The sequence below is a fragment of the Zootoca vivipara genome, chromosome 12, assembly GCF_963506605.1.
Source record: "Zootoca vivipara chromosome 12, rZooViv1.1, whole genome shotgun sequence".
Lineage (NCBI taxonomy): Eukaryota > Metazoa > Chordata > Lepidosauria > Squamata > Lacertidae > Zootoca > Zootoca vivipara.
The window spans coordinates 38,539,509-38,563,226 of NC_083287.1; the positions used below are offsets into that span (position 1 = coordinate 38,539,509).

At 41.7% G+C, this 23,718-nt stretch overlaps 1 protein-coding gene across 1 annotated transcript in view; it reads left to right on the forward strand.

The window, feature by feature from the left end:
* The window catches only part of MYO3A (myosin IIIA), a 116,468-nt gene that overhangs the window by 68,729 nt on the left and 24,021 nt on the right, over positions 1 to 23,718 (forward strand). The window contains exons 18-28 of the mRNA XM_035129373.2: positions 1,291 to 1,501; positions 5,665 to 5,812; positions 10,257 to 10,410; positions 10,973 to 11,061; positions 12,050 to 12,179; positions 16,084 to 16,163; positions 16,322 to 16,363; positions 16,984 to 17,061; positions 20,046 to 20,251; positions 21,147 to 21,258; positions 22,677 to 22,839. Of these exons, the coding sequence (XP_034985264.2) occupies positions 1,291 to 1,501; positions 5,665 to 5,812; positions 10,257 to 10,410; positions 10,973 to 11,061; positions 12,050 to 12,179; positions 16,084 to 16,163; positions 16,322 to 16,363; positions 16,984 to 17,061; positions 20,046 to 20,251; positions 21,147 to 21,258; positions 22,677 to 22,839 (1,413 nt within the window). The remainder of the gene's footprint in view (positions 1 to 1,290; positions 1,502 to 5,664; positions 5,813 to 10,256; positions 10,411 to 10,972; positions 11,062 to 12,049; positions 12,180 to 16,083; positions 16,164 to 16,321; positions 16,364 to 16,983; positions 17,062 to 20,045; positions 20,252 to 21,146; positions 21,259 to 22,676; positions 22,840 to 23,718) is intronic.

A 23,718-nucleotide genomic window follows, 5' to 3' on the forward strand; every position in this document is an offset into this window, starting at 1 on the left:
GACCCACGTTTGGGAAACACTGGTCTAGAGTTTGAGTAGGGACTTTCCTCCTGTGACCCTCAACCTTGAGATTATTTCCTGAGATGAATAGCTGTAGCACTGGGGGGCTGGAGAAGATCTTTCCTGGGGCTCAGTATCTGAGCATCTGGGTGGTTAAGTTTTTGCCTTTTGGGACAGCTGAGGTCCCTGGCAAGTGTGGTAAGGAATGGGCCCATAGTCCAGAGAGAAGCTGCACTCAGTCTTGCAGCCTCTTGGATCAGCTCCTTGCTGGGCCAGGGAGCATAGAAGCCCTGCAGCCCTTTGCTGGCAGAGTCTACACAACACGGGTGACACTGTAGAGTTTCATCTCTTCATGAGTCCCAGCAGTGAGAACACTACCCCCTTCTATTCCCCACCAACAACAACTTGGAGGAGGTTAGATAGTGGGAAGGCCTAAGGTGCATGTCTGGTTTCCTGCACAGGGCGAGGGCCTGTGCAACAAAGAAAGACACCGGATGCCTTCAGAGTGAGAGTCTGTAACTGACAGAAGGCTGGTCCTCCCTTGGTGTGAGACAGTGGGGGATAGCAACTTGGAGAGCTCTGTGGACTTTAGTAACACTGTTCCCTGTTCTGTCAAGTGCCCTTCTGGGATGATTAGTTGTGGTTGATTTGTTGGTGTGCTGCTGTTGTTTGCATAATGTGTTTGGGAAGCATTTGGGGAAGGAGGGACATGGGTTAGGCCACCCCAGTTTCAGTGATCATAGATAAAGGGAGATATAGCCATTGGGAAGTGATATCATGAGAACAAGGCTATAAAACTGGCAGCACCCTTTATCAGCCCAGATTGCACGAAGCCAAAAGAACTCAATAGCCCTTACAGAAGAATGCAGATAATGAAATGCGCAGGTGAAATCCAAGCCCTGCCTTATTTAAAGCCTCAAACAGCCAGATGCAATTGCATCGTGAAAATTACAAATACACAGTTGTAAAACGCATAGACTCTTTCTGTATATTTGTAAGGAACACACGTCTACCTTTTGGCTGGTGTATTTCCCCCTCTGTTTTGAACTTCTTGCAGAGTAAGGAGCTGCAGTATTCCTACTTTGCACAACATCAAAGCCCTTTTCCTTCTCAGCTACTTCCCGCTGTACAGTTGATGGGTGGAAGGGGACCCAGCGTGCTTAATGAAATGCATGTGGTATCCAGTCTGTGGTCCTGGGGTCTCCCTCGCCTCTTGTAGGGAGCTTTTACATATAAAATTAAGAAACGTTTGATACATTATGGACGTGACACCATTCCTCCGTTTTCCAGCCGCATCTTTGCTGTGTATACAGGCAGATGAATTGCAAGAAGCTCTAACCTCTCATTGTGTGGTGGCCCGAGGGGAAACTATTATACGGCCCAACACGATGGAAAAAGCTTTCGATGTAAGAGATGCCACAGCCAAAGCCTTGTACGGGCGTCTTTTTAGTTGGATAGTCAACCGCATCAATGCGCTGCTCAAGCCAGGTACATTTTTAAGGTAAGGCTTTTTTCTCTCTCGTAAGAAACAGAACCTTGTTTTGATGTGAAATGCATAGTATTTGTAATGTCTCGAGACCACGGTCATCCAGACCAGAAATTTAAAATGGAATACAATACCAATTTCACTAGCTATTCCCAAACCCAATTTTAAGATACTCTATTCTAAGCTTTTGCAAATGAAGCAAGAACAAGACAAGAGTGAACAGTTCATTTGTAGTTGTGCTTCTCAGCAGCACAAACATGTCTCTTTTAGCCACATCCCTTGCCAGACTCAATAGAGGACAGGACTTCTGTGCCTTTAATTGCCCTGCTCTCTTTTGAGTCTGGAAACCTTAAAGAGAAACCAGCAGACCCTTTGTTTAATTTCCAAGCGAAGGGTCTGCTGCTTTCTCTTTAAGGTTTCCAGACTCAAAAGAGAGCAGGGCAATTAAAGGCACAGAAGTCCTGTCCTCTATTGAGTCTGGCAACCCTACCCTTGCCTCATGTCTCCCTTAGGTTTAAATTCACAGTTTGGGCTCACTCGACCACTCCATGCATATAGAAGCCTAACCTCTTCCATTCTGCATCCCAGTATGCAAGCATAAGGTCTGATTTATGCATTGCAATGAGCCTGTGATATGCACTGGCAATGGCTTCTGTGTGTGGTAGCTTATACCTGCAGCAGAGAGAAAAGAAGAGCTCATCATGTGGATTGGGTGTCAGCTGGTGTTTTTGGCAGCTGCTGCTAAAGGTGTAAAAACTGACAGTGTGATCATAGTGATCCATGCAATGTGCTATTCTATGTGTTGCAGCAGCTGCAGGGAGCATCCACCACATGAAGGCAGTTTCAAGCTGCCTTGTGTGCCACTCATGACAAACCTGCCTTGAGAATTCACTACAGGTTGCTGTCTTAGGTTCAGACATTTCATTTGCCTGGGTAGTGATAACGTTCATGCAGTGCAGACGCAGATGTGCTCCTTCCTCTCCACCTTGCAGAAAATGGACCAAACCGATGTAATGTAACAGCAACCTTGGATTAGTTTTCACCCTCCAAACCATACCGGTAGTTACACCCATGGTTTTATCATGATTTAAATTCTGGGTTGAAGGGCAAGCACAAGCAATAGTTCACTGTTGTGTGTGTAATGGTAAACTGTGGTTTGCAGAAACAGGCAGGAACTAATGGAATCTGAAAACATGAGAAAAAGAAGGAGAAGGAAGAAGGGATGTGTGTGCTGATGTTCCTCCAAACCATGTTGTGCAGCATAAAAAGCATTACGTCTGAACCAACCCAATATTGCATGTGACGTGGGTGCTCCTTTGCAGCTATGCAATCATGTAAACACCAGATTGTGTGATACTTTCCCCTAAAAAGAAAATGGGTGAGACCTTATGAATTTGCCAACTGCATGATGCACTAATGTCATAGGTGACATCTGGTGGGGGGGGTAGGTATGTGGCTATTCTCTACCAAACAAGGACAGTTGCCTTCCAACTGTGTGGAAGTAGACATCTTTACCAAGTACCCTATTTTAGTATTTCTTATCCACCTCCTATACTTTCATATAGTCAATGTGGTCTTAAACTATAGGCTGGCAAGGACAAAGGATAGTTTTTTAAAGTATTCCAATATAGAATAGCCATGCTGGTTCAATTCAGAAAATTGGGTGAACTGTACCTTCCTCTTGTTTGCAAGAGCATCCGTGAACATTTTTACAAAAAAAAAAAAAGATTTCCCCGCCCTCGGTGGACTTGAACATGTTGAGTCACTTTGACAAGTAGCCTGGCTTACAAATTGCTGTGTCCTAGTTTAGCCTAATTCTATAAGTTTGTCAGGTTGTGTTGCCTTGTGACCTGGTTGCATTTTGTGCAATTCCCAAGGCCTGTATAATCCATTCATATCCACTCAAAAGTAAATGCATATTGATTTGACCATGTTAAAAAAGTATAGTGTGACTCGGCTGTGGCTCTAAATTTAGAAGTACAGTAGTAGCTTCCAGCTCAGGTTTTACCACTTTATGGTAACAGTAACGTTTGGAATATAAAGTTCATATGTTTTATCATTTTTATTTCTTGAATTTGACATGCAAACCCATTGCCTTCATGTCTGTTTAGGACTTTTTGACATAAGAGTGTTAAACCAACTTTGGTTTCATACTAACCTTTGCATGCTAGGAGGTTGCAGAGCATCTGCTTTGTACGCAGAAGGTCTCAGTTTGATCCCCAGCATCTCCAGGTAGAGCTGGAACGGTCCCCTTCCTGAAATCCTGGAGAGCTGCTGCCAATCACTGTAGACAATGCTGCACTTGATGGACCAGTGGCTTGGCATTATAAACCAGCTTCCTATGTTCCTATTCTATGATACGGTTAGCCCGGCAATTCAAGGGGCTTTTGTCCTTCATCACAATCACATCATCTCAAGTATAAACACAGACCCAAGTAACCCTCAACTTCCCTCAACTTCCTCTTCTGGTTTGTTGTATAATAATTTTCCTGCTTTTTGGTTATACCTTAATACTGTATATTCTAAATTAGGTCCTTTCTGTTTTCTGTTTTGTAATTGTAAGTGTTTAATTCAGTTCAGTTTTATTACAGCAAAAGCCAGCAATACAAAGTACCATAATTCCAAACAAAAAATCAGCAATAACATCACCAGAAGCAGAACAGCTACACAAAAGGAATTTGCAATGTATTATTCAATAGAAGAGATTTACGTTTCTTAATAGCTAAAGTGCAGAATTTGGCCACATCATATGATACTGGACTTGAGGAATCTTCCAGAAGGAATTTTCGTAAGATTTTGGAGGAGAATTCCAAATAATATTGTAAGGGTATAAATTTTGATAAAAGGGGGGGGGGAGTCGAGCTCGTTCTTCACTATAAAATTCACAGAATAAAAGGATGTGAGTGACAGATTCTACCTTATTGGACATGCAAGGGCAAAGGCGCTCATGAATTGGTACCCGCAATTGGTACCCGCAAGTGTTTAATCAATCCTGCTAGTGAGTTCATTTCTTTGCAATATTTCTGTAAACAGGTCACAAATGGTTCCCATTCTTTTTTAAAGTCTCTATTGTCTTTATCTCTCAGTCTCTCAGTCATTTTGGCGTAGTGTCCATAAGTTTGTCTTGCCATTCTTCTTTGGTTGGTATCTCGGCGCTTTTCCACTTTTGGGCCACTATTGTCGCGTACATGAAATTTTTCTTCTTCTCTTTCGGCAGGTCTTGACCTATAATGCCTAATAAAAGGGCTTCTGGGCTTTTAACAAAGGTTATTTTAAACATCTTTTTCATTTCATTATATATCATTTCCCAATATTTCTCGATTATTTTACAATTCAACCACATATGTAAAAACGTACCCTCTTTTTCTTTACACTTCCAACATTTTTAAAAGCCTGCTATATGCATTTTTGCCATTGTTAGAGGGTAATATACCATCTATACATCATCTTCATATAATTATCTTTTAACAATATGCAATCAGTAAATTTTAAATTAGATTTCCATAATTTTTCCCAATCTTCCATTTGTATATTGTGTCCCAGGTCTTGTGCCCACTTTATCATCACACTTTTGACTTCCTCATCTTTAGTTTCCCACTCTAATACTGTAGCAACTTATATGCTTTCCTTAGGAGTTTTGTATTATCTTCAATGATTTCACTTTGGAATCTAGATAAAGTATAGCTGAATCCTTTCTTTTTATCTTCTTTAAATACCTTGTTTAATTGTCGGTGTTGCAGCCAATCTCTTACATATATTTTAAGCAAGGGGCTTTTGTCCTGATTCAGCCAGGATACATTGCTGTGTAGAGCAAGATGCCTTTGTAAATTCAGATTTGCAATGCAAATTAACCCACGGGATATGCAAATACTTGTGCCTTCTATGAACACTCTTTGCCCAGGAGCAAGGACTGGCTGATCTTGTGTCCACTCTTACATTCAGAAATAAAGGGTTTGTAGTTAGACATCCTCGGTCTCCAGCTGACTCTCCTTGGCACACAGCACATTAGACTCTGTCAGCATCTCAAACTGGAGGAGACTCTGCCCGGTTGCTGACTCCCAACTGTGTTAAACCAGACATGTAATAATTATGTTTTTGAAGTAGCTGTGAGGTTGAAGCTGACGTGAAGTAACCAAATGGCGCTGGAGAATCTAATGTGCAAATTCTGTAAATTTCAGCGGAAATGACGAAGGGCTGAACATTGGGATTCTTGACATCTTTGGTTTTGAAAACTTCAAAAAGAATTCATTTGAACAGCTCTGCATCAACATTGCCAATGAGCAGATCCAGTTCTACTTCAACCAACATGTCTTTGCATGGGAGCAGGTGGGTGCTATAATTCATGTGCCTGTGTTGTGTTTGTTTATTTTAAGTGTTGTATGCTGCTTTTTTAAAAAAAAACCCCTCAAAGTATCGTACAAAATCAAAAGAGTTGCTCAGTTTTTAAAATCGCATAAAGACAACACTGAAATGACAGCATCAAATTGCCTATTGAATTATTGGGCCACTCAAAAAACCAGGAGAAAAAAAGATGCATATGCTGACGGCAAACACAGAGATAGGACTCCCAGTCAGCTTATGCTTTACTCAGAGTTCACCCATCAAAATCAGTGAACATGACTACGTTAGGTCCATTAACTTCACTAGCTCTAACTTCGAGTAAAACTAGTTGAATGCCACCTCAAGTGTTCGAATCCACACCTTTTGCACACTGACAGGGAGAGCGCCTCTCAGCTAATGCATCCCTCAGCCACATGCTTAACGGGCGTAGTAATCTATGTGCATAGGACCCCCTTCTCACACATTCTGAATGTATGGCAAGCCCAAGGAATATGGTGGAGGCTAGGCATGCCAACTCCTAGAGGCGGAGGTGTCTCCATATTGGCTGGCAGAGGGCCAGGCCCCCTCAATGTTGAGGAGGCAGAGGAGGCTGAGTGCGGGGCCAAGCAAGGCACAGTTCAGTGGCTGCCTCTTCCTGAGCGCAAGAGAGGAAGTCGCACTGCACTTGGCCTCCTCCCAACGATGCAACAGCACATGTGCAGCACATGTCAGCCCCCCCCCCAATCTTAGGTGCAAGACGGCGCCTCTGGTGGAAGCAGGGCTGACAAATGTGACCAAGCAGGCCTTTTCAGTCTCTTTACCTCCCCTGCTTGGGAAGTGTTTAAGGACAGAAGAAGAACCAAAGGCCTCTCTTTTACCCAGCATCCTCTTCTCACAGTGGCCAACCAGAAACCAAGGGCAGCCCCACTCTCTCCACCTGTGATTCCCAACAGCTGGCATTCACAGGCATGCAACCTCCAGCAATAGAAGCACGAGGAAGCCATTGTGGCTCATAACTGTGGATACCTTTACCGTAACCAAATTTGCCTAATCCTCTTTCAAACCCACCCAATTTGGTGGCCACCGCTACTTCTGAGAGTGAGTTTCATAGTTTAACTATTTGGGTGCACGGGGTACTTTATTTTGTCTATCCTGCTAATTTTTAAGGATAAGTTCGTTCTACATGTACAAAGAGCATTTAACGCAAAGGCTAAGAGGTTGTGGGTGGGTGGGGTGAAAGTGAGCTTGGTAATTTTGAACCCATACCCAATTTTATCTAGGAAAAGTTACCTACAACTTCCGTTGGAGAGGCAACGAACAACCGAAGACTGTAAAATGCTTTGTTTATAATACATTCTATGCAGAACTGTATGATTGCTTTCTGCAATTTAAATGTCTGTCTAAAACTACATTAGGCTTCCCATTTACAGTATCCAGGCAACAGAACACAGTGATAATAGGTTTGATGCAAATGCTATGTTGTTTTCATGAGGAATAAGGTGTACTGTGTAATTTATGGTTCAGCAGCAGAATTTTTTTTTTTAAGTGAATATCGTACAGAGCAGCTCTTTAAAAACCTAGAACTTTTATAATCATTTGCCAACAAGCATATTAACCATGAATATTCTGTGGGGGAGGGAAATGACAATTTGCTTTTATTTCAGTTTTGAAATTTACTACAATTCAAAAGGGGGGGATTAGTCTGACTGTACAGTTTAATCTGATTTTTTAAGAGGGATGCCAAATGAGATAGTGCAATTACCAAAATGCTAATGAACTTGAAGGGTCAGTGAACAGACTTCTGGAGCTTATTAAAAGGGTGAAAAATGAATATTTAACAGTTTAAAATGGCAGTGGGGTATTTGTTTAGGAAAAGATTCCCCAATCAAGGAAAAGAGCAAATGTTACAGAAACTGCTGACTATAAGCCTTGATCTAGTAAACTCCTTTTTTTATTATGCTGCCCCCCAGACGGTCAGTATTTTGTGGGAGGGATTCAAGAGTGTACCGGGGCAATCTGGGTTTGAGCCACTGAAGTGGATTAAAGCACTCTGTTGCCACAGGACAACAAATCCGCTTTTGCAAAGAAATTGACTTTTTTGGGGGGTATTAAAATAGCAGTGGAATGCACTGGAACACATAGGGTGAGCAAATGAGAAGATCATCAAGCAAATCAGGGTGGATGCTTGTCATGGAACGGTTGCTATATGGCAAGCATCTCAGTTGTTGAGCTTTGGTCCTTGTGCAAGCAAATCAGGATGAATGCTGTAAAAAGGTCATCTGGAAGAACCCCAAGTATAAAGGTAAAGGGACCCCTGACCATTAGGTCCAGTCGTGACCGACTCTGGGGTTGCAGCGCTCATCTCGCTCTATTGGCCGAGGGAGCCGGCATACAGCTTCCAGGTCATGTGGCCAGCATGACAAAGCCGCTTCTGGTGAACCAGAGCAGCACACGGAAACGCTGTTTACCTTCCTGCCGGAGCAGTACCTATTTATCTACTTGCACTTTGACGTGCTTTCGAACTGCTAGGTTGGCAGGATATCCCCAAACTCTTAATAGGAGCTCTTGGGAGCCTGAATCGGGAGGCTTGGAGAACATGGGGGATTCATGGAGGAAGAAGAGGAAGGAAAGGATATCTTTACTCCCTACCTGAAAATTTCCTCCACTGTACTGTAGATTCAGAGCTTGCTCTCTGCTCTGAAGCAAAGTGCGGCTTAATTGCCATATAGAGGGTACATTTTCTACTCCCCAGAAGTCTCCCTTTATAGTGGAAGGAGGAGAGATGTTCTTCCTTCCTTCCCTCCCTCCCCCCCCCACTTCATAGCATGCATCCTGCCATTTCAAGGGTGGCTTAGTATAAAAACAAGCCTGGTGTCTCTTCCCAGTTTCATACCACGAGAATAAGTGAGGGAAAAACAGTTCTCACCTGGAGGAGTGGGCTTTTACAGTGCCAAGTAAGCTAATAAATAGGCTTGTCCCTTCAGAATATGCTACAATCTAAAATAACTCCTCTAACTGCACTTTGAATTAGTGGTTTCCAGATGGCTACTTTGCTGCTTCATGTGTCTTTTGCTTTAGAGGCAGAATGTATATATATATATTTGTAAAATGCACTTAACCCATGTAACACATATCATTATAACCAAGAGAAGGGGACCATTAACCTGAATAGCTACCATATTTGCTGTAGCTGCTTTTGCACCGGTCACTTAATGTAACAGCTCCTATGTGTGTTAATGCTAACTGGACAAATCATAGTGGCTATGACAACCTATCACATATTTGCATTTATATATTTAAAGAGGTGGAGATACCACCCATAGTTCAGTCAGAAGAGCGGGAGGCTCTTAATCTGAGTCATAGGTTCAAGCCCCACGCTGGGCAAAATATTCCTGCAGTTTGACTCTACAATTCTATCATTCTAATTAACCACTCACCCACCCTTCAGCAAAGTTTCCAAAGAGATTTATTTATTTTTTTAAAAAACCCAACAAGATAGAATATATTGCTAAAATATAATGAAAATAGATGTTTATCCTGCTAATTGGAGCAAAAACGCCAATTTCAGCCCATTGAGAAAACACTGGGGAAGCACCAGCCACCACAAATCACATATACAGTCATACCTCGGTTTAAGTACACTTCGGTTTGAGTACTTTCAGTTTAAGTACTCTGCAGACCCGTCTGGAACGGATTAATCCACTTTCCATTACTTTCAATCAGGAAAGTTCGCTTCAGGTTAAGTACAGACCTCCGGAACCAATTGTGTACTTAAACCGAGGTCCCACTGTACCAGCTCCCACTCCATGTACTCCTCTACAGCTTTACTTTAAGAGGCAGGTATTAATCTTACCCACATCTTTAGCACTCACTGATGCTGCTTTTGGTAATCTTGATGGAGAAGCCAGAGACTTAATGGAAGATGGGAGGTCATAGCGTGGTGGATATTTCCTGTCAGTATGTCACCTCAGTGGGGAGACTGTGCTTTCGTCATACAAAAGCTGGCTGAGAATTCATAAATAGTGGTTTAATCTCCCCACACACAGATCTGCATTTTCAACCCTGTCAACCTGACTACTTTTCACAAGAATTGACTATTTTAGGAAAACCCTTTTATCAGCACAACACAGAAGTGTTTTTTAACTGGTGCATATGAGGCTCATGGTGATGTTCTAGCCATCTTATACTCAGAATCATGTCTGTTGGTTTAAAAATACTTAGTGTGAAGATTTGGGGTCATAAAAATGCCTTTGACGGGAAACAGAGGCTTTAGTTTTCTCCAAACTGGAGCAGAGGATGAAAGATTTGCTGCAGAACAGATTTATTTCGGGGGCGGAGGGGGGGGATGTTGACAGGTAACCTAAAAGCACCAACTCCCTTCTGTGTTCTTCATTTACATGAAGCACTTTACAGTGTTGTTCAGCAAAGCACATTTTGTCCTCTGTTGCAGAATGAATACCTGTACGAAGGCGTTGATGCACGAGTTATTGAGTATGAAGACAACAGGCCCCTGTTAGATATGTTCCTGCAAAAACCAATGGGATTATTGTCCTTGCTTGATGAGGAAAGCCGGTTTCCTCGCGCCACTGATCGGACGCTTGTGGGTAAGCTGTTTGCAGTTTGTACTTAAAGGTGCACTGGTATCCAAGTTAAAGAGTATTTCCTTGTGTTTTCATATTCCGTTATCAAAGGGTTCCAGGTTCAATCCCTGGTGTCTCCAACTAGGGGCAGAAAAAACTTCAGTCTCAACCTCTGGACAACCACTACCAATCAGAGTAGACCAAAGGGTGCCAGTGGCAATTCTGTCTCTTGTGCCTTTGGGAAGTAAGAGCACAGGAAGCTGCCATTTACTGAAAGACACCGTCAGACTAACTAGCTCAGTGTTGTCTACAGCAGGGGTGAGTTACATGCAGTGGTGCAGCCAAGTAATTTTAGACCCTGCAGTTACCGTAATGGTCTTATGCACGCCACCACTAGTTGGCCATTTATATTACATCAATTGAGAAGAAGCCACCAAAACAGTATTAGAAGTTTTTATGGAAGCATCTGCACATGCCTACTCATTTGCAGATGGAGAAGGAATACGGTAGGTGGTGGAAAGCAACCACGGGCATAAGTGCATTTATGTTATTCCCTTAGAAGAAAACCTGTGTGTTTCCCTTACAGAAAAATTTGAAGACAACCTGAAATCAAAATATTTCTGGAGACCAAAAAGAATAGACTTGACGTTTGGGATTTACCATTATGCAGGGAAGGTAAAATTATTTGTTTGGTTTTTAAAAATAATTTTTAGGCTACTTCTCAAGACAGAATTCTTCCAAAGCAGGTTACAGAACACTATCAAATCGCATAATTTCAATAATATATCATGATAATTGTTTACTTTCTGGCAGATGAGGACATGAGACTTCAGATAATTAAAAATACTTGGTTCAGAATAATCATTTATATTCTGCCCAATAAATGGGAAAATTTTGCTGGGAGAGAAATCCTCCAGTATCATAGCCCCAAAACAAACAGTCATGGCATCCTTTTTGCTGTTTAAGGCAAGCTGTACGCCGGCTCCCTCAGCCAGTAAAGCGAGATGAGCGCTGCAACCCCAGAGTCATCCGCGACTGGACCTAACGGTCAGGGGTCCCTTTACCTTTACCTTTAAGAAATGCAATTGTATAAACAAAGGAATGGAATACAAATTTGGAAACCACCTGAAGCAGTGCCTCACTCACTAACAGATCCATTATAGGCATGTTAGGGGTTTTTTGGATCAGAAATATGCTGATGGTCACTTGGTGGGTGATGTAGCAAATGAATCAGCTTTCTGATTACAGCTTGAGGCCCAGTTCATATGTCACCAGTAGCCAAGCATGTGGTGAGGCAGAGGTGCCCTCCTAACACCAGCATCACTAAAGCATACCCGAGCAGCACTGGGATGAGGCAGGCCGGTGCAAATGTCAGGGGCGCATGAGCACATTGGCAGGAGTGTTGGGTGGGTGGTAGAGGTCCAGTTTTGACCTTGCCACCACCCTGTTCACAGCCCCATACAGGTAAGCAGCAAGGACGGTGTTAGGAGAACAGCTCAGCATCTCCACACTACCACCACTGCTGTAGATTGTTACCACTTTGTAGCTTTTAATGAATGGTTTGATATTAGAACCAGTAGGCCTAATTCATGGATGTATTGGTCAACGTAAGGAAATTTGCTGTATAACTTTTGCCGTCCTGTTTTTTTAATAAAACAAATAGGTTCTATATAACGCCAGTGGATTCTTGAACAAGAACCGAGACACCTTACCAGCTGACATTGTACTGCTCTTGCGATCCTCGGAAAACTATTTGACTCGGCAGCTGGTAATCCACCCTCTTACAAAAACAGGTAATGTGTCTTACAGAACTGACAGGCCCAGTGTTAGGTGCCGTGCTGCCTGCCTTTGAGTTCACAACTGGGCTAGCATCTTCCACCTTACCATGGAGGGAAGCAGCAGGCATTTGCCACGTTACTGAGCACCACAGGAAAGGAGCAGCAGAATGAAGGCTACGCAGCGGATGTGTTGCCCTCATCCAGGAAACATTCCCTACAAGGCTGTCCTTCCACACGTCCTACCCTCTGGGAAGTCTTTCCACACAGTTCAGTCTGCTGCAGAACCCCTGTGCCTCAGCTGTTGCACTTCCGCGGGTTTCCGAGACTAGGAACCGAGAAAGCTACCTTACACTGAGTCAGACCATTGGTCCATATAGCTCGCTGTTGTCTACACTGACTGGCAGCCACCCTCCAGGGTTTATAGCAGGTGTCTTTGACATAGCTACTTGGAGGTGTCAAGAGTTCAACCTTTGACTTCTTGTGTGCAAAGCAGCTGAGCTGAAAAGTCATGGGGGGGGGGGACGATTTATTTGCCTAACTTCCAGTAAAAAAAAGTAAGGTGCAACTCTGTGCCCCTACTCTTGCGTAGCAGTATGTTGCAGGGGAAATTGGCTGTAGTATAATGAAGGGAGGACTCAAAAGAAAAAATATGAACTCTTCATTTGACATTCTTTTATTTTGTTAATATTTTTTTTCCATTTTACAATATTCAGCAATGTATATATATCTACACGAATCAAAAATATTTATTGCGACTTCCCTCCCTCCCCTTCTGCAGTTTCTTATTTTTCTGTCATTTTCTTTATCCTTTTAACAAATTTATCCTTTATAATTCCTATGAATTTCGTACTGCTCTTGTTTATATCAATCCTGCTAACGTTTTTAATTGTTTCCAATTTGTTTATATGTATTCAATTTCCCCCATTCTGTTACAAAAAGTCTATTGTCTGGATCTCTTAATCTTCCAGTAAGTTTCGCCATCTCTGCGAATTCCATCAGTTTTAATCGCCAATGGTCTCTTTTGGAGGCCAAATCATCGTTCCAGTTTTGGGCATATATCATTTGGGCAGCTGTGGTTGCATACATAAATAGTTTATTTTGGTCTTTCGGTACCTATTCTCCAAGTATACCTAGAAGAAAAGCTTCTAGTTTTTTTTAACAAAGGTTATTTTCAACATTATTTTCAATGCATTATGGATCATTCCCCAGAAGGCTTTTGCAATCTTACAGGACCATATGTGGTACTGCATATGAAAAAAGATACCTTCTTTCCCTTTACATTTGACATTCTCTCAGGCTCCAGTTGCACCCTCTGCCACACAAGGGTGCATAGTGCTTGGTTCATGTTTATTATCCACCAACCACACATATAAGTAAACCAGCAGTGACTTCACCAGTCATGAAGTGGGCAGCTTTTGTGACCCAGCGCTGGCTTCCCTGACCCCAGGGGGTCATGCTACCCGTGGCTCTGACCCCTGGGCCATCCCCGTAGGCTGTGTGTCATCCAGGTGACCTGCACCACCAGCCAATCGGCTGCGGCCCCAGAGGTGGAGCCAAGACCAGAAAAGGAGGCTGCCAGCAATGCTAGTCAGCCATTCTGGTCATATTTGTCACTGCTCACCTCAAATATGGCATGAGAATATGAAAAATGCAAATTATGCTTATGCACTATTTGTCAATTATTTCAGCAACCAGCACATAAGTAGTTTCCCCACAACTGTATATGGTTGTTCCCCCCCCCCAAGTACCCAACGGCAAGATTAATTTATATTTCAATTCTGCATAATTGAAGCCACTTCTGGAATTGTAATGAGGAAGTCACTTTATGGAAGGCATTTGGGATTAGAATTTTTTACAGTCAAGGGTTTTAAAAAAATATTGGTGCAAATGCTCTAAACTGGGTGCATCAAGTCCCCACAAATCACATAGTAAGCAGACAAGGCCCTGCTAGTCCGCATTGCCCTGTCTGAATTGCAGGATAGCGTAGTCCACACAAAGAAGAAAGTTTAGCAAAAGCCTGTTCAGATGTTTGTCAGGAGGCAGGCAATGGCGCAGCTGGGGCTTGGCTCTGGGACCAGGTGGGGGCCTGTCAATAGAGCTGCAGGTGATGGAGGCAGTCGTGGTGTAGTGGTTTGAATGTCAGACTAAGATCTGGGAGACTAGATTTTCAAATCCCCACTCAGCCATGAAGCTCACTGCGTGATCTTGGGCTGACAGCTATCTCTCAGCCTTACCTACCTCACAGGGTTATTGTGAGGACTAACCAAGGAGGGGGAGAGAACCATGTATGCCACCTCAAGCTCCTTGGAGAAAAAAGTTGGATATAAATGCAAAACATAAAAATAAACACTTTATAAGGGCATTTAGAATGCTCTTTAATATAGTCTCCCTCTTTGCTTCCTGCACCAGCATCGGTAATGCACCCTAAGACTTGTTCCTCATTTATATTAGAGCTTGGTAGGCCATCATAAAATTGTATGATATGCTTCAAAATGATGCAGAACACAACTCACTTCTCTAAGGTAGTGCAGTTCCACAAAAGGTGAGGGTGATGAGAGAGGGGCTCTGGTGTCTGTAATCACATCAATAAGATTTGGAGAATAAATGTAAATGCCAAGTATTCATTTTCTTCTCTCTTCACAAGCGAAAGGGAAACGAGGAATGTGCTTGTGGCACATTGAAAGCTACATGTATTATGTTTTAAAAAATAAATTTTATTTTTGTATTTTCTATTTTATATAAACAAGTGAATTAAAAAATAAATAAACATATAGTCCCCTTTGACCTCCCTCCCCCCATTGTGGATCTTAATATAATGATTTTCACCTCTGCATCGCTTTCTTAACTATTCCTATAAATCCTTTATCATTCCATAGTTCAAATTTTTGCTACAAGTTTTCTGTCAATCCTGCCAATGTGTGTAATTGTTTGCAGTAGTTTTTCAAATAAATTAGAAACTTTCCGCATTCTTTATTAAAGACCTCCTCTTCCTGGTTTCTTATTCTTCCTGTAAGTTTTGCCATCTCAGCATAGTTCCATTTCTGGACTAACAGAATCCACACAGCTATGCTCGGATACATAAAAAGTTTCATCTGGTCTATAAATTTGTTGTCAATAATCATACATGGAGGGCAGACTTCAATCTTACAGAATCTACTATGTTGTTGTCAGTGCTTTTTCTGGGGGGACACGGAGGGGGACGCATACCCCTAAACATTTTGTGAATCTAAGTTTGGCCTCATTGAGGGGCAGTATTTCAATATGAGTAGGAAAGTGAGAATACCCCTAAACATTTTTTTAGGGGGGAAAAACACTGGTTGTTGTTTTTTACTAGAGCCCTGAGATCCACCCAGAGGCAAAATACATTCACTTGGAACTAAAAAATATGGTGCTGCTTAAACAGCTGCTGAGGGGTTTCTTCTGAGTACCAGAACTGAGCTGAACGTACCCTCGTTCCACACAGACAGCTATTCCTGGTTGCGCCAAACTCAGAAGCAGCTTGCCCAGTTGGGTGGAACCACAATGCTAACTTCCTGGGAGCAGTGTCACTGCTGTTTATCAGAGGGAGAGGGGGAAACAATTTGTCACTCCTGCCGGTACACCTGCACGCTTCGGATCTCCCTGCTCCCTCAGCCCTCTCCCTCCGGTAAACAGCAAGCAACGCCACTGCTGGGAAGCGAGTGTTGAGGCTCTGACCTCCTGGGTGTGCGACCTCTGCGCAAGCTTTCTCCACTTCATCAGTCATAGGGAGAGGTGGTCGTTCTGCCACTGCTATTGTCAAACAGTTGGGAGTCAGAAATCTTTCGGATCAGTTGCAGGTCTCCCAGAGTTATCCCAGTAGATCAACCTTCTGCTCATCCCTGGACTAATATATAGAGGGGTGGACATCTTTAGTAAGGTGCCTTCTTTCTTCTCTTAGGTAACTTGGCACATACGAAAACCAAGAGTGCGATAAACTACCAGACATGGACGCCACAGAAATCAGTCAGCCAAACTAAGGTAAGGAAACAACATGGGCAGCTGCCTGGACCCATATATTGAAGTCGAGAGGGGCAATGTTGTTGTTGCTACTAAAACAAAGAAAAAAGTAAGCAAGTAACCCCTTCCTTGGTTTCTCTCCCTTTCTCTTTCTCTCTCCTGTTTTCTTTTCTGTTTAGCTGGATTTCTTTGTGTTGTGCAATTCGTATTCCCTCCGTGAGGTAAAAAAACACCTACATTTCCCTTCTTTCTGACTATAGCTTTATAACTACTTCAGGGAACGCTAAATTAATTCTCTGCTGTCACTGTCCTTAGCACTCATCCCTAAGCCTGCTTCCTTGCAAGTATGTTCCCTGGACTACACTGAAGTCTTAATTCCAAGTAAATGTGTTCCAGATTGGTATGTTTATTTAAAAAGAGAACATCCCAAGGTTCTGGTTGTGGGGTTAATCAGGCTCTGTTGAAAACAACCATTCTGACAAGGACGCAGAATTATTATTTGCAGGATGTTAACAGTCCTGATCTTAAAAAAAAGAAGAAAGAGAGAAATCTAGACAAACCATTTTTCCTTCCAATGCCATTTGCAACAGATATATCTGTATGTTCAGTTATCAAACTGTGTTCAGTATATGTGTGTGTTTCTGCATGTGTGTACAGTGTGATAAAGTATTGTAATGTTTTTAGTGTAATAACCTCTGACTTTCCTAGTGATTACTCAGTAGCATCCGCAGATTAGGGTGACTGTTTTTTATTGTTAGTAGTGTTCTTTAAGAGGACACTTTGTTGAACTGGTGAACAATGTACAGATAAGAGGTGCTATTTTCTTTCTTGATACATATAGAGTGAGCCAGAGGATTCCACGCATCATCCGAGGGAAACAACCAATATGAAAACACAGACAGTTGCTTCATATTTCAGAGTAAGCTTTAGCTGTTATTCTTCCTCTGCTATTCAGCCTGCTGATTTCTGAGCCCATCTCTATAGATGCAACAGTTCTGTTTCTCCTTAAGGATAAGATAATTCACTTGGAACTTGAAAGCTTTTGGACTGACATTAGAATATCCAAAGCAGGGGTGGGAAACCTGTGCCTTCACACTCAACATACACATACACTTTTACAGACAAAAAAACCAGCACATTCTGAGGATCTATTCATACAAAGAAAATGTAGTTACAAAAAACAAAAACAAGAAAAGAAAAAAAGAAAAAGTAAGAAGAATAAAAATCATTCATTTATGTCTTCTTTTAACTGACTTCCAATTATTCTCTCTGTAATCTATGTGTGTTCATGTTATTGTATTGCACAATTCTTATATTCCATTTACATATAATCTTCCCTTAAATTCAATTTAGGTTCAACCTTAGTCTGCCGTTAGGATTTTGGATATACCATTATTCTTTATATACTCATCAAATATACTCCATTCCTTTTTTCTTTTTTCTTTTGTTTGTCCTCTAATTCTTCCAGTAAATTTTGCTAGCTGCGAATATTCTATCATTAAAACTTGCCAATCTGTTGTATTAGGTAAATTTTTGTTTTTCCAATTTCTCGCAATCAGGACTCTTGCTGCCACAATTCCATACATCAACAGTTTTCTATTTGAGGTTTTAATGTCTTCTGGAATTATATTTAGTAAAAACATTTCCGGTCTTTTTTTGATTGTACATTTTAACATTTCTTAAGTTCTTCATAAATATTATTCCAGAATTTACATATTTCAGGACATTTCCACCACATATGCATTTGAGTTCCTATCCTGTGCCTTTCCAGATGTTGTTGGGCTCTTAACTCCCATCAGGCCTATCCAGCATGACCAGTACATAGTGGGGGGATGAATCTGGAGGGCCACAGATTCTCCTCTGAGGAAAAACCATTCAGGGCACCCTGGTTCACTCAAACTGATACCCTGCCATTTTCCAGATGTTTCCATTTCAGGATATCTCTTCCGGCTCTTTGATTTATTTATTTTTCCATCTCCCATGTGACCTTGAGGGGGAGGCTAGGTGCTGGCCAAATGTTTCTCTGCTTAGCAGGGGATGTGATGACAGGGCCATCTCACCTGGCTCTTGTTTTCGCAGTTGTTGTTATTTTAGTAGAAGCGTACCCATATTAGCCACAGTTGATCCTCCAAGTCTCATGGTCCTTGGCATTTTCCTGCCCATGCCATTTGCTGATTCCAGGCATGTGAACATAAGGAGCTGCTGTGTAAGTCTGACTATCAGTCCATCTAACCCAGCATTGTCTCCACTGAAGGGCAGGACTTGATTCCCCGAGGTTTCAGGCACAGATCTTTCCTGGCCTTGGTCCCTGAGCCTTTTTAAATGGAGATGCCAAAGACTGAACCTGGGAACTTCTGCCAGGCCCATCTGAGCTAAGGTTCCTCTCTCTATTGTAGAGAGGTTGAGTGGTTTCTGTGTCTGAACTGCTAATTACACCTTCTAGTCAAGGAGAAAAACACAGGAAGGTTTTTTAAAGCTCTTTTTTCCCATGGCCACCATGGATTTCAATCCGAATCAAACTGACAACTTTCCTTTCCTCACATAGAATGACAAAAACCGTTTAGATCCCAGGAAAGCTGAACCTGTTATGCTTCTATAGCCAGCTTAGCCAATTGGGAGACAGAAGCTTCACTCCCCTAAGCAAAATACAATATAGTTGATATTATTGGTTGAACAGGCCCTATTTTATATGAGAGGCCGAAATCCACAGGGACAGAATGACAGTCAGAAAAAGAGTCTGGCTGTAGTTTGTTAGCATGTTTAATGTTCATAACAGCACTTAAATGTGTCACTGCCAAACATTTTAACAGTCACTTTGTCCAAGTTGGTTGGGCTTCATTATTATGTCACTGATAATATTATAATTCTATGGTACGCATCCAGATTGGTACTCTACAGTACACAACCAAATGAGAACATAATGCACTTTTTGAATTTACATTTGAATAATCCCCTATTCCATTATTGCTGTTATTTTCCTTTGAGTCAGAACACCTGTCAGAACATCATTTTATGCCATAACTTTCATTAACAATTTCTTGCTAACAGGCAATTACATCACCCATCTGCTCATGAAGGCTGCAAAATAGACAGGGGGGCCACAGGCCCCTTTTTCAATGTTTTGTTTTAAGCCATGAGCCACAACAAAATAATATTAATAATTCTGAGCATAGAAGTATGCGACCAAGAAGTAGTGCTTAAAAGTGACAGTGTGCACACCAGCCAGAAGATGACACAAGCATCCCTGGGAAATGTAAATTATAAGCTGGCAGGGACTGCTTTTCAAGCCTTTATTAAGAATCTACATAGCCATTTACAACACTATAACTTTTACAAATTGTTTTAGAAACCAGTTCAGTAAAGTACATAAAGAAACCCCATGGTTTACTTACCTGTTGGAAAAGTCAAGACAATGAATGTTCTCAGTTTCTTTGGAACAATCAAAAGCTCATATGCAACCCATTTGAAAAAGTATTATTTATTTAATAAATTTAATAAATGTATATCCCACACCTTCAACCACTAGGGCAGCAAACCTTGCTTTTGGAGTCTAGAATTTGCCATAAAAGTACAGTTTAAGGCAGTAATCAGTTGTGAAATTATGTGCCTGCGATAGGATATAGGTGTTTTCAGCATGGGAACAGTGCAACTGTAGTAGTTCTTACTATAGGTGAATTCTCTGCACACATGTTATACCAGATGCATTACATGGGTACCGCAAATACAGTGTACTGTATAATTGCCTACAGAAACGGTGGGCAGGCCCATAATCTTCTTAATTTGGTGCAAGGAAAATTCAAAAAGATTTCAAAGTATACAAGTTTTGCAAAGCTCTTGAGCACTCACAGGAAAGGTACTGTATGGAAGGGGTTCCAAAGGTTTCTCCCCGTATTTCCTTTTCAGTACTCGCTCATGGATTTGTTATCTAAAATGGTGGTTGGCCAACCTCACTTTGTGCGCTGCATTAAGCCTAACAATGATCGACAGGCAAACAAATATGACAGAGAAAAGGTATTGGTACAGCTGCGCTACACGGGAATTCTGGAAACGGCACGGATCCGAAGACAGGGTTATTCTCACCGTATTCTCTTTGCTAACTTCATAGAGCGGTAAGTCCTTTACAAATGTTGTTTGGGTAGACTGTGTCCAGAAGGGAGATTTTAGTACCAAACCAGAGTCTTGTTCACTCAGGCTTTTCTACAATGGATTGCTGCACATGGGCCAACTGCCAGCTAAAGGTGGAAACTGTCACCACTGAAAAGTCTTGCCCTTTCAGTGATGCAAGATAATACAGAAGTTTTGTCTGCAGTATTATATCTGCAGCTATCTGTTCACACATTCAAATCATCACTTGCTGTTGAAGTCAACCAGCATCAACAAGCATGTGTGAATCATCCCTTGATGCTGGGAAAGCTTCTGAGAAAGTGGGCATGAAATGTGCTCGGAGAACAGGCATTGCATTTTGATTCAGGAATACTGCACAGATTAAACATCCTGTGCTATTCTATTGTGTGTGCAAGTGGTCAAGGTTAGCTCTAAAGAGTCATTTGACTCAGAAGCAAGTTGGGAGCATTGTAAGTTGGAGTGAAGCGCTAATCTATATATTCAGAAAAACGCTTGCTCTCATCCTGCACCACAGCTGGGGAAACATATGACTGAATGCTCTCCCATACAGAGAACCTGCTTCCTGTGCAAAACTTGTGTTTGTCAAGAAGAAGACGTGTTGTTTAGCCTTCTCTCTGGTATATTTGATATCTGGTATATACACTTCTTTCGTTTTTATGTTGGATACCATTCAAACTTGCCGTTCGCCACTGACATGTTAACGTGGCACCGTACTGGGGCACATGTTTTTTCTGAATGCGCTGATCAGTTCAAATGTGAACTGTTATGCATGCAAGTTCACAGTTTGTATGAATGAAATAAAAGTTAACTGATTGGCACTAAATGTCTTTTGCAAATGCAATACTAAAGGATTTGGGTTTCTCTCTGTGTGTGTCTTAGATACTATCTCCTTTGCTACAAATCAAGTGACAAACCCCCTGTAAGCCCTGAAACTTGCGCTGCCATCTTGGAAAAAGCCCAGCTTGATAACTGGATACTTGGGAAAACTAAGGTACTGTAGTATCTTTGCTCATTAGATGCAGCCCCCGTTGAAATACAGTGGTGCCTCGCTAGACGAATTTAATTCGTTCCACGGGTCTTATAACGAAAAAATTCCTCTAGCGAATCCCATAGGAATGCATTGAATTTTTTTTTGCCCATAGGAATGCATTAATTGAATTTCAATGCATTCCTATGGGAAACCGTGATTCGCTAGATGAAAACAAATTCGTCTAGCGAGGCAACCTCCGCTAGAAAAAACCTTTTGTTAAGTGAAAATTTTGTTAAGCAGGGCATTTGTTAAGCGAGGCACCACTGTAAATGGAATAAATGACTATATTGATGGATTTGAAATAGAGTTGCCTCTGCTAATACAAGTTGGAATGAGGCTACATCTTGCTGTGGCCGGGGATCTAAGGGCAACATGGTCCCAAAAGCTCCTTTTCCATCTCACAAATCCATCCATGCCCTACCCACAAAACTACCCAATGTACCACCTCCTGTACATTGGGTACAGTAGGGCTTTCCCTACTGTAATCTTATGGGTTGCAGAGAAGACAGGAAAGATGAAGACAGATCCCTCGTAATTCCGCTTTGGGGCTTTTTTAAAAAACAAGCAATATATACATTTTATGAAATAAAATAAATTCCACTGTTAAGGTGTAGTATCCAATCTCTTTTTGAGGATTACAGATTCACTAACACTACTAGATATATTACTCTTATCAATCATGTGTGCATTGCACTTCATAATACATCACCTTATATTCTCATTCTTTTCTTTGGGCAAGTGGGTGAGTAAATGGTAGATTAAACTAAAAGTTGTCCAGTCCAAAGTCACACATCATGTTGGAGCTGAAGCAGTAACTGAGCCCAGTTCCTTTGATCTCAGCTCCACCTGTATAACTGGGTGCAGCTGAATGCCTTCCTAAAGGAGACTGCCCCATATTCTCTGCCTGCTCTGCCATTGCAGTCAGATCCAAGGAGAGGGAAAGTGTGTTGGATAAGTACATTATGTTTTGTTATGATGCGGTATTCAAGTTCACATGCATTTCAGCCAGCTTGGAATTAAAAGTTATTGTGTTTGTCAGTAGTTTCCCTGGTCTAATGAGTCCAGGATTGGCAGAGAGAGATAGAGAAATATATTCCTCAAGAACAAGCAGCCATTATTAAGGCAGATCTACAACTGCTTATTTTAAACTCTAGAGCAGGCATCCCCAAACTGCGGCCCTCCAGATGTTTTGACCTACAACTCCCATGATCCCTAGCTAACAGGACCAGTGGTTGGGGAAGATGGGAATTGTAGTCCAAAACAGCTGGAGGGCCGAAGTTTGGGGATGCCTGCTCTAGAGAGTCCAACACTGGGGGTGCCATTTATGGATGGAAGGGGTCATCAGCCTTCATTCTTTCTTCCCTTTTTACCTCCTACAGGTATTTCTCAAATACTATCATGTAGAGCAGCTGAACTTAATGCGAAAGGAGACCATTAACAGGATTGTTTTGATTCAAGCGTATGTCAGAGGGTGGCTTGGTTCAAGGAGATACAAAAAGATAAAGGAGAAAAGGGAAGAAAGTGCAATTAAAATACAAGCAGGTAATAATTCAATGTAACAAACATAATTATGTGCAAGTACAGTTTTTGTTCATATTTATGTGCTTATAGATGTGAAATAAGAAATTCAGTGTAAAACAGCAGATCCTCTTTTTGTTGCAGTTGATTGGTTGTTGGATAATATTTTATCTTGTTTTGTTACCTTTATGCTGTCGTTAGTCATCTTGGGTGACAAATTTTATATTTTAACATAAATAAAAATTTTATATATATTGCACGGTGATGTCCACAGCGCCTAGAACTGGTGGCCTGGGGAACATCTGATGAAGGTTCAGTTGTAGCTGGGGTGGAGTTAATGGGTACACACACACACACACACCCTACTGTTTTTCAGGAAATTGTATTTTTAATTTAATGACATATAATGGCAGGCTCCGTTTAAAGAATGACATGTTGTTTTAAGAACAGGAGCAATCTAAGCGTAAGACCCTCTGAAAATTTCATTGAATAAGACAAGGCAAGTACATAGTGTACCTGGACTTAGAAAAAGCTTTTGACAAAGTACTTTACCAAAGAGTAAGCTTAGCAGTCAAGTAATAATAGGCAATGTCTTCTAGTGGATCAGGAATTGGTTAAGTTGCAGGAAGCACAGAGCAGGAATAAATGAACGGTTCTCCGAATGGAGTGAAATAGAAAGTGGAGTTCCTCAAGGATCAGTATTGGAACCTGTTTTCTACAGACACCTGGTTCACCACTGTGTGAACAGGCTGTGGGACTAGATGGGCCTTTGGTCTGATCCAGTAGGTTCTTTTTATGATTTTATTGTGTTAACCACAAGCGGAACTTTTATCACAATGTATGGAGAATCTGCCCTTTTGATGGTTAATGCTTTCACACTTTTAATGTGATGGGTGGAACTTT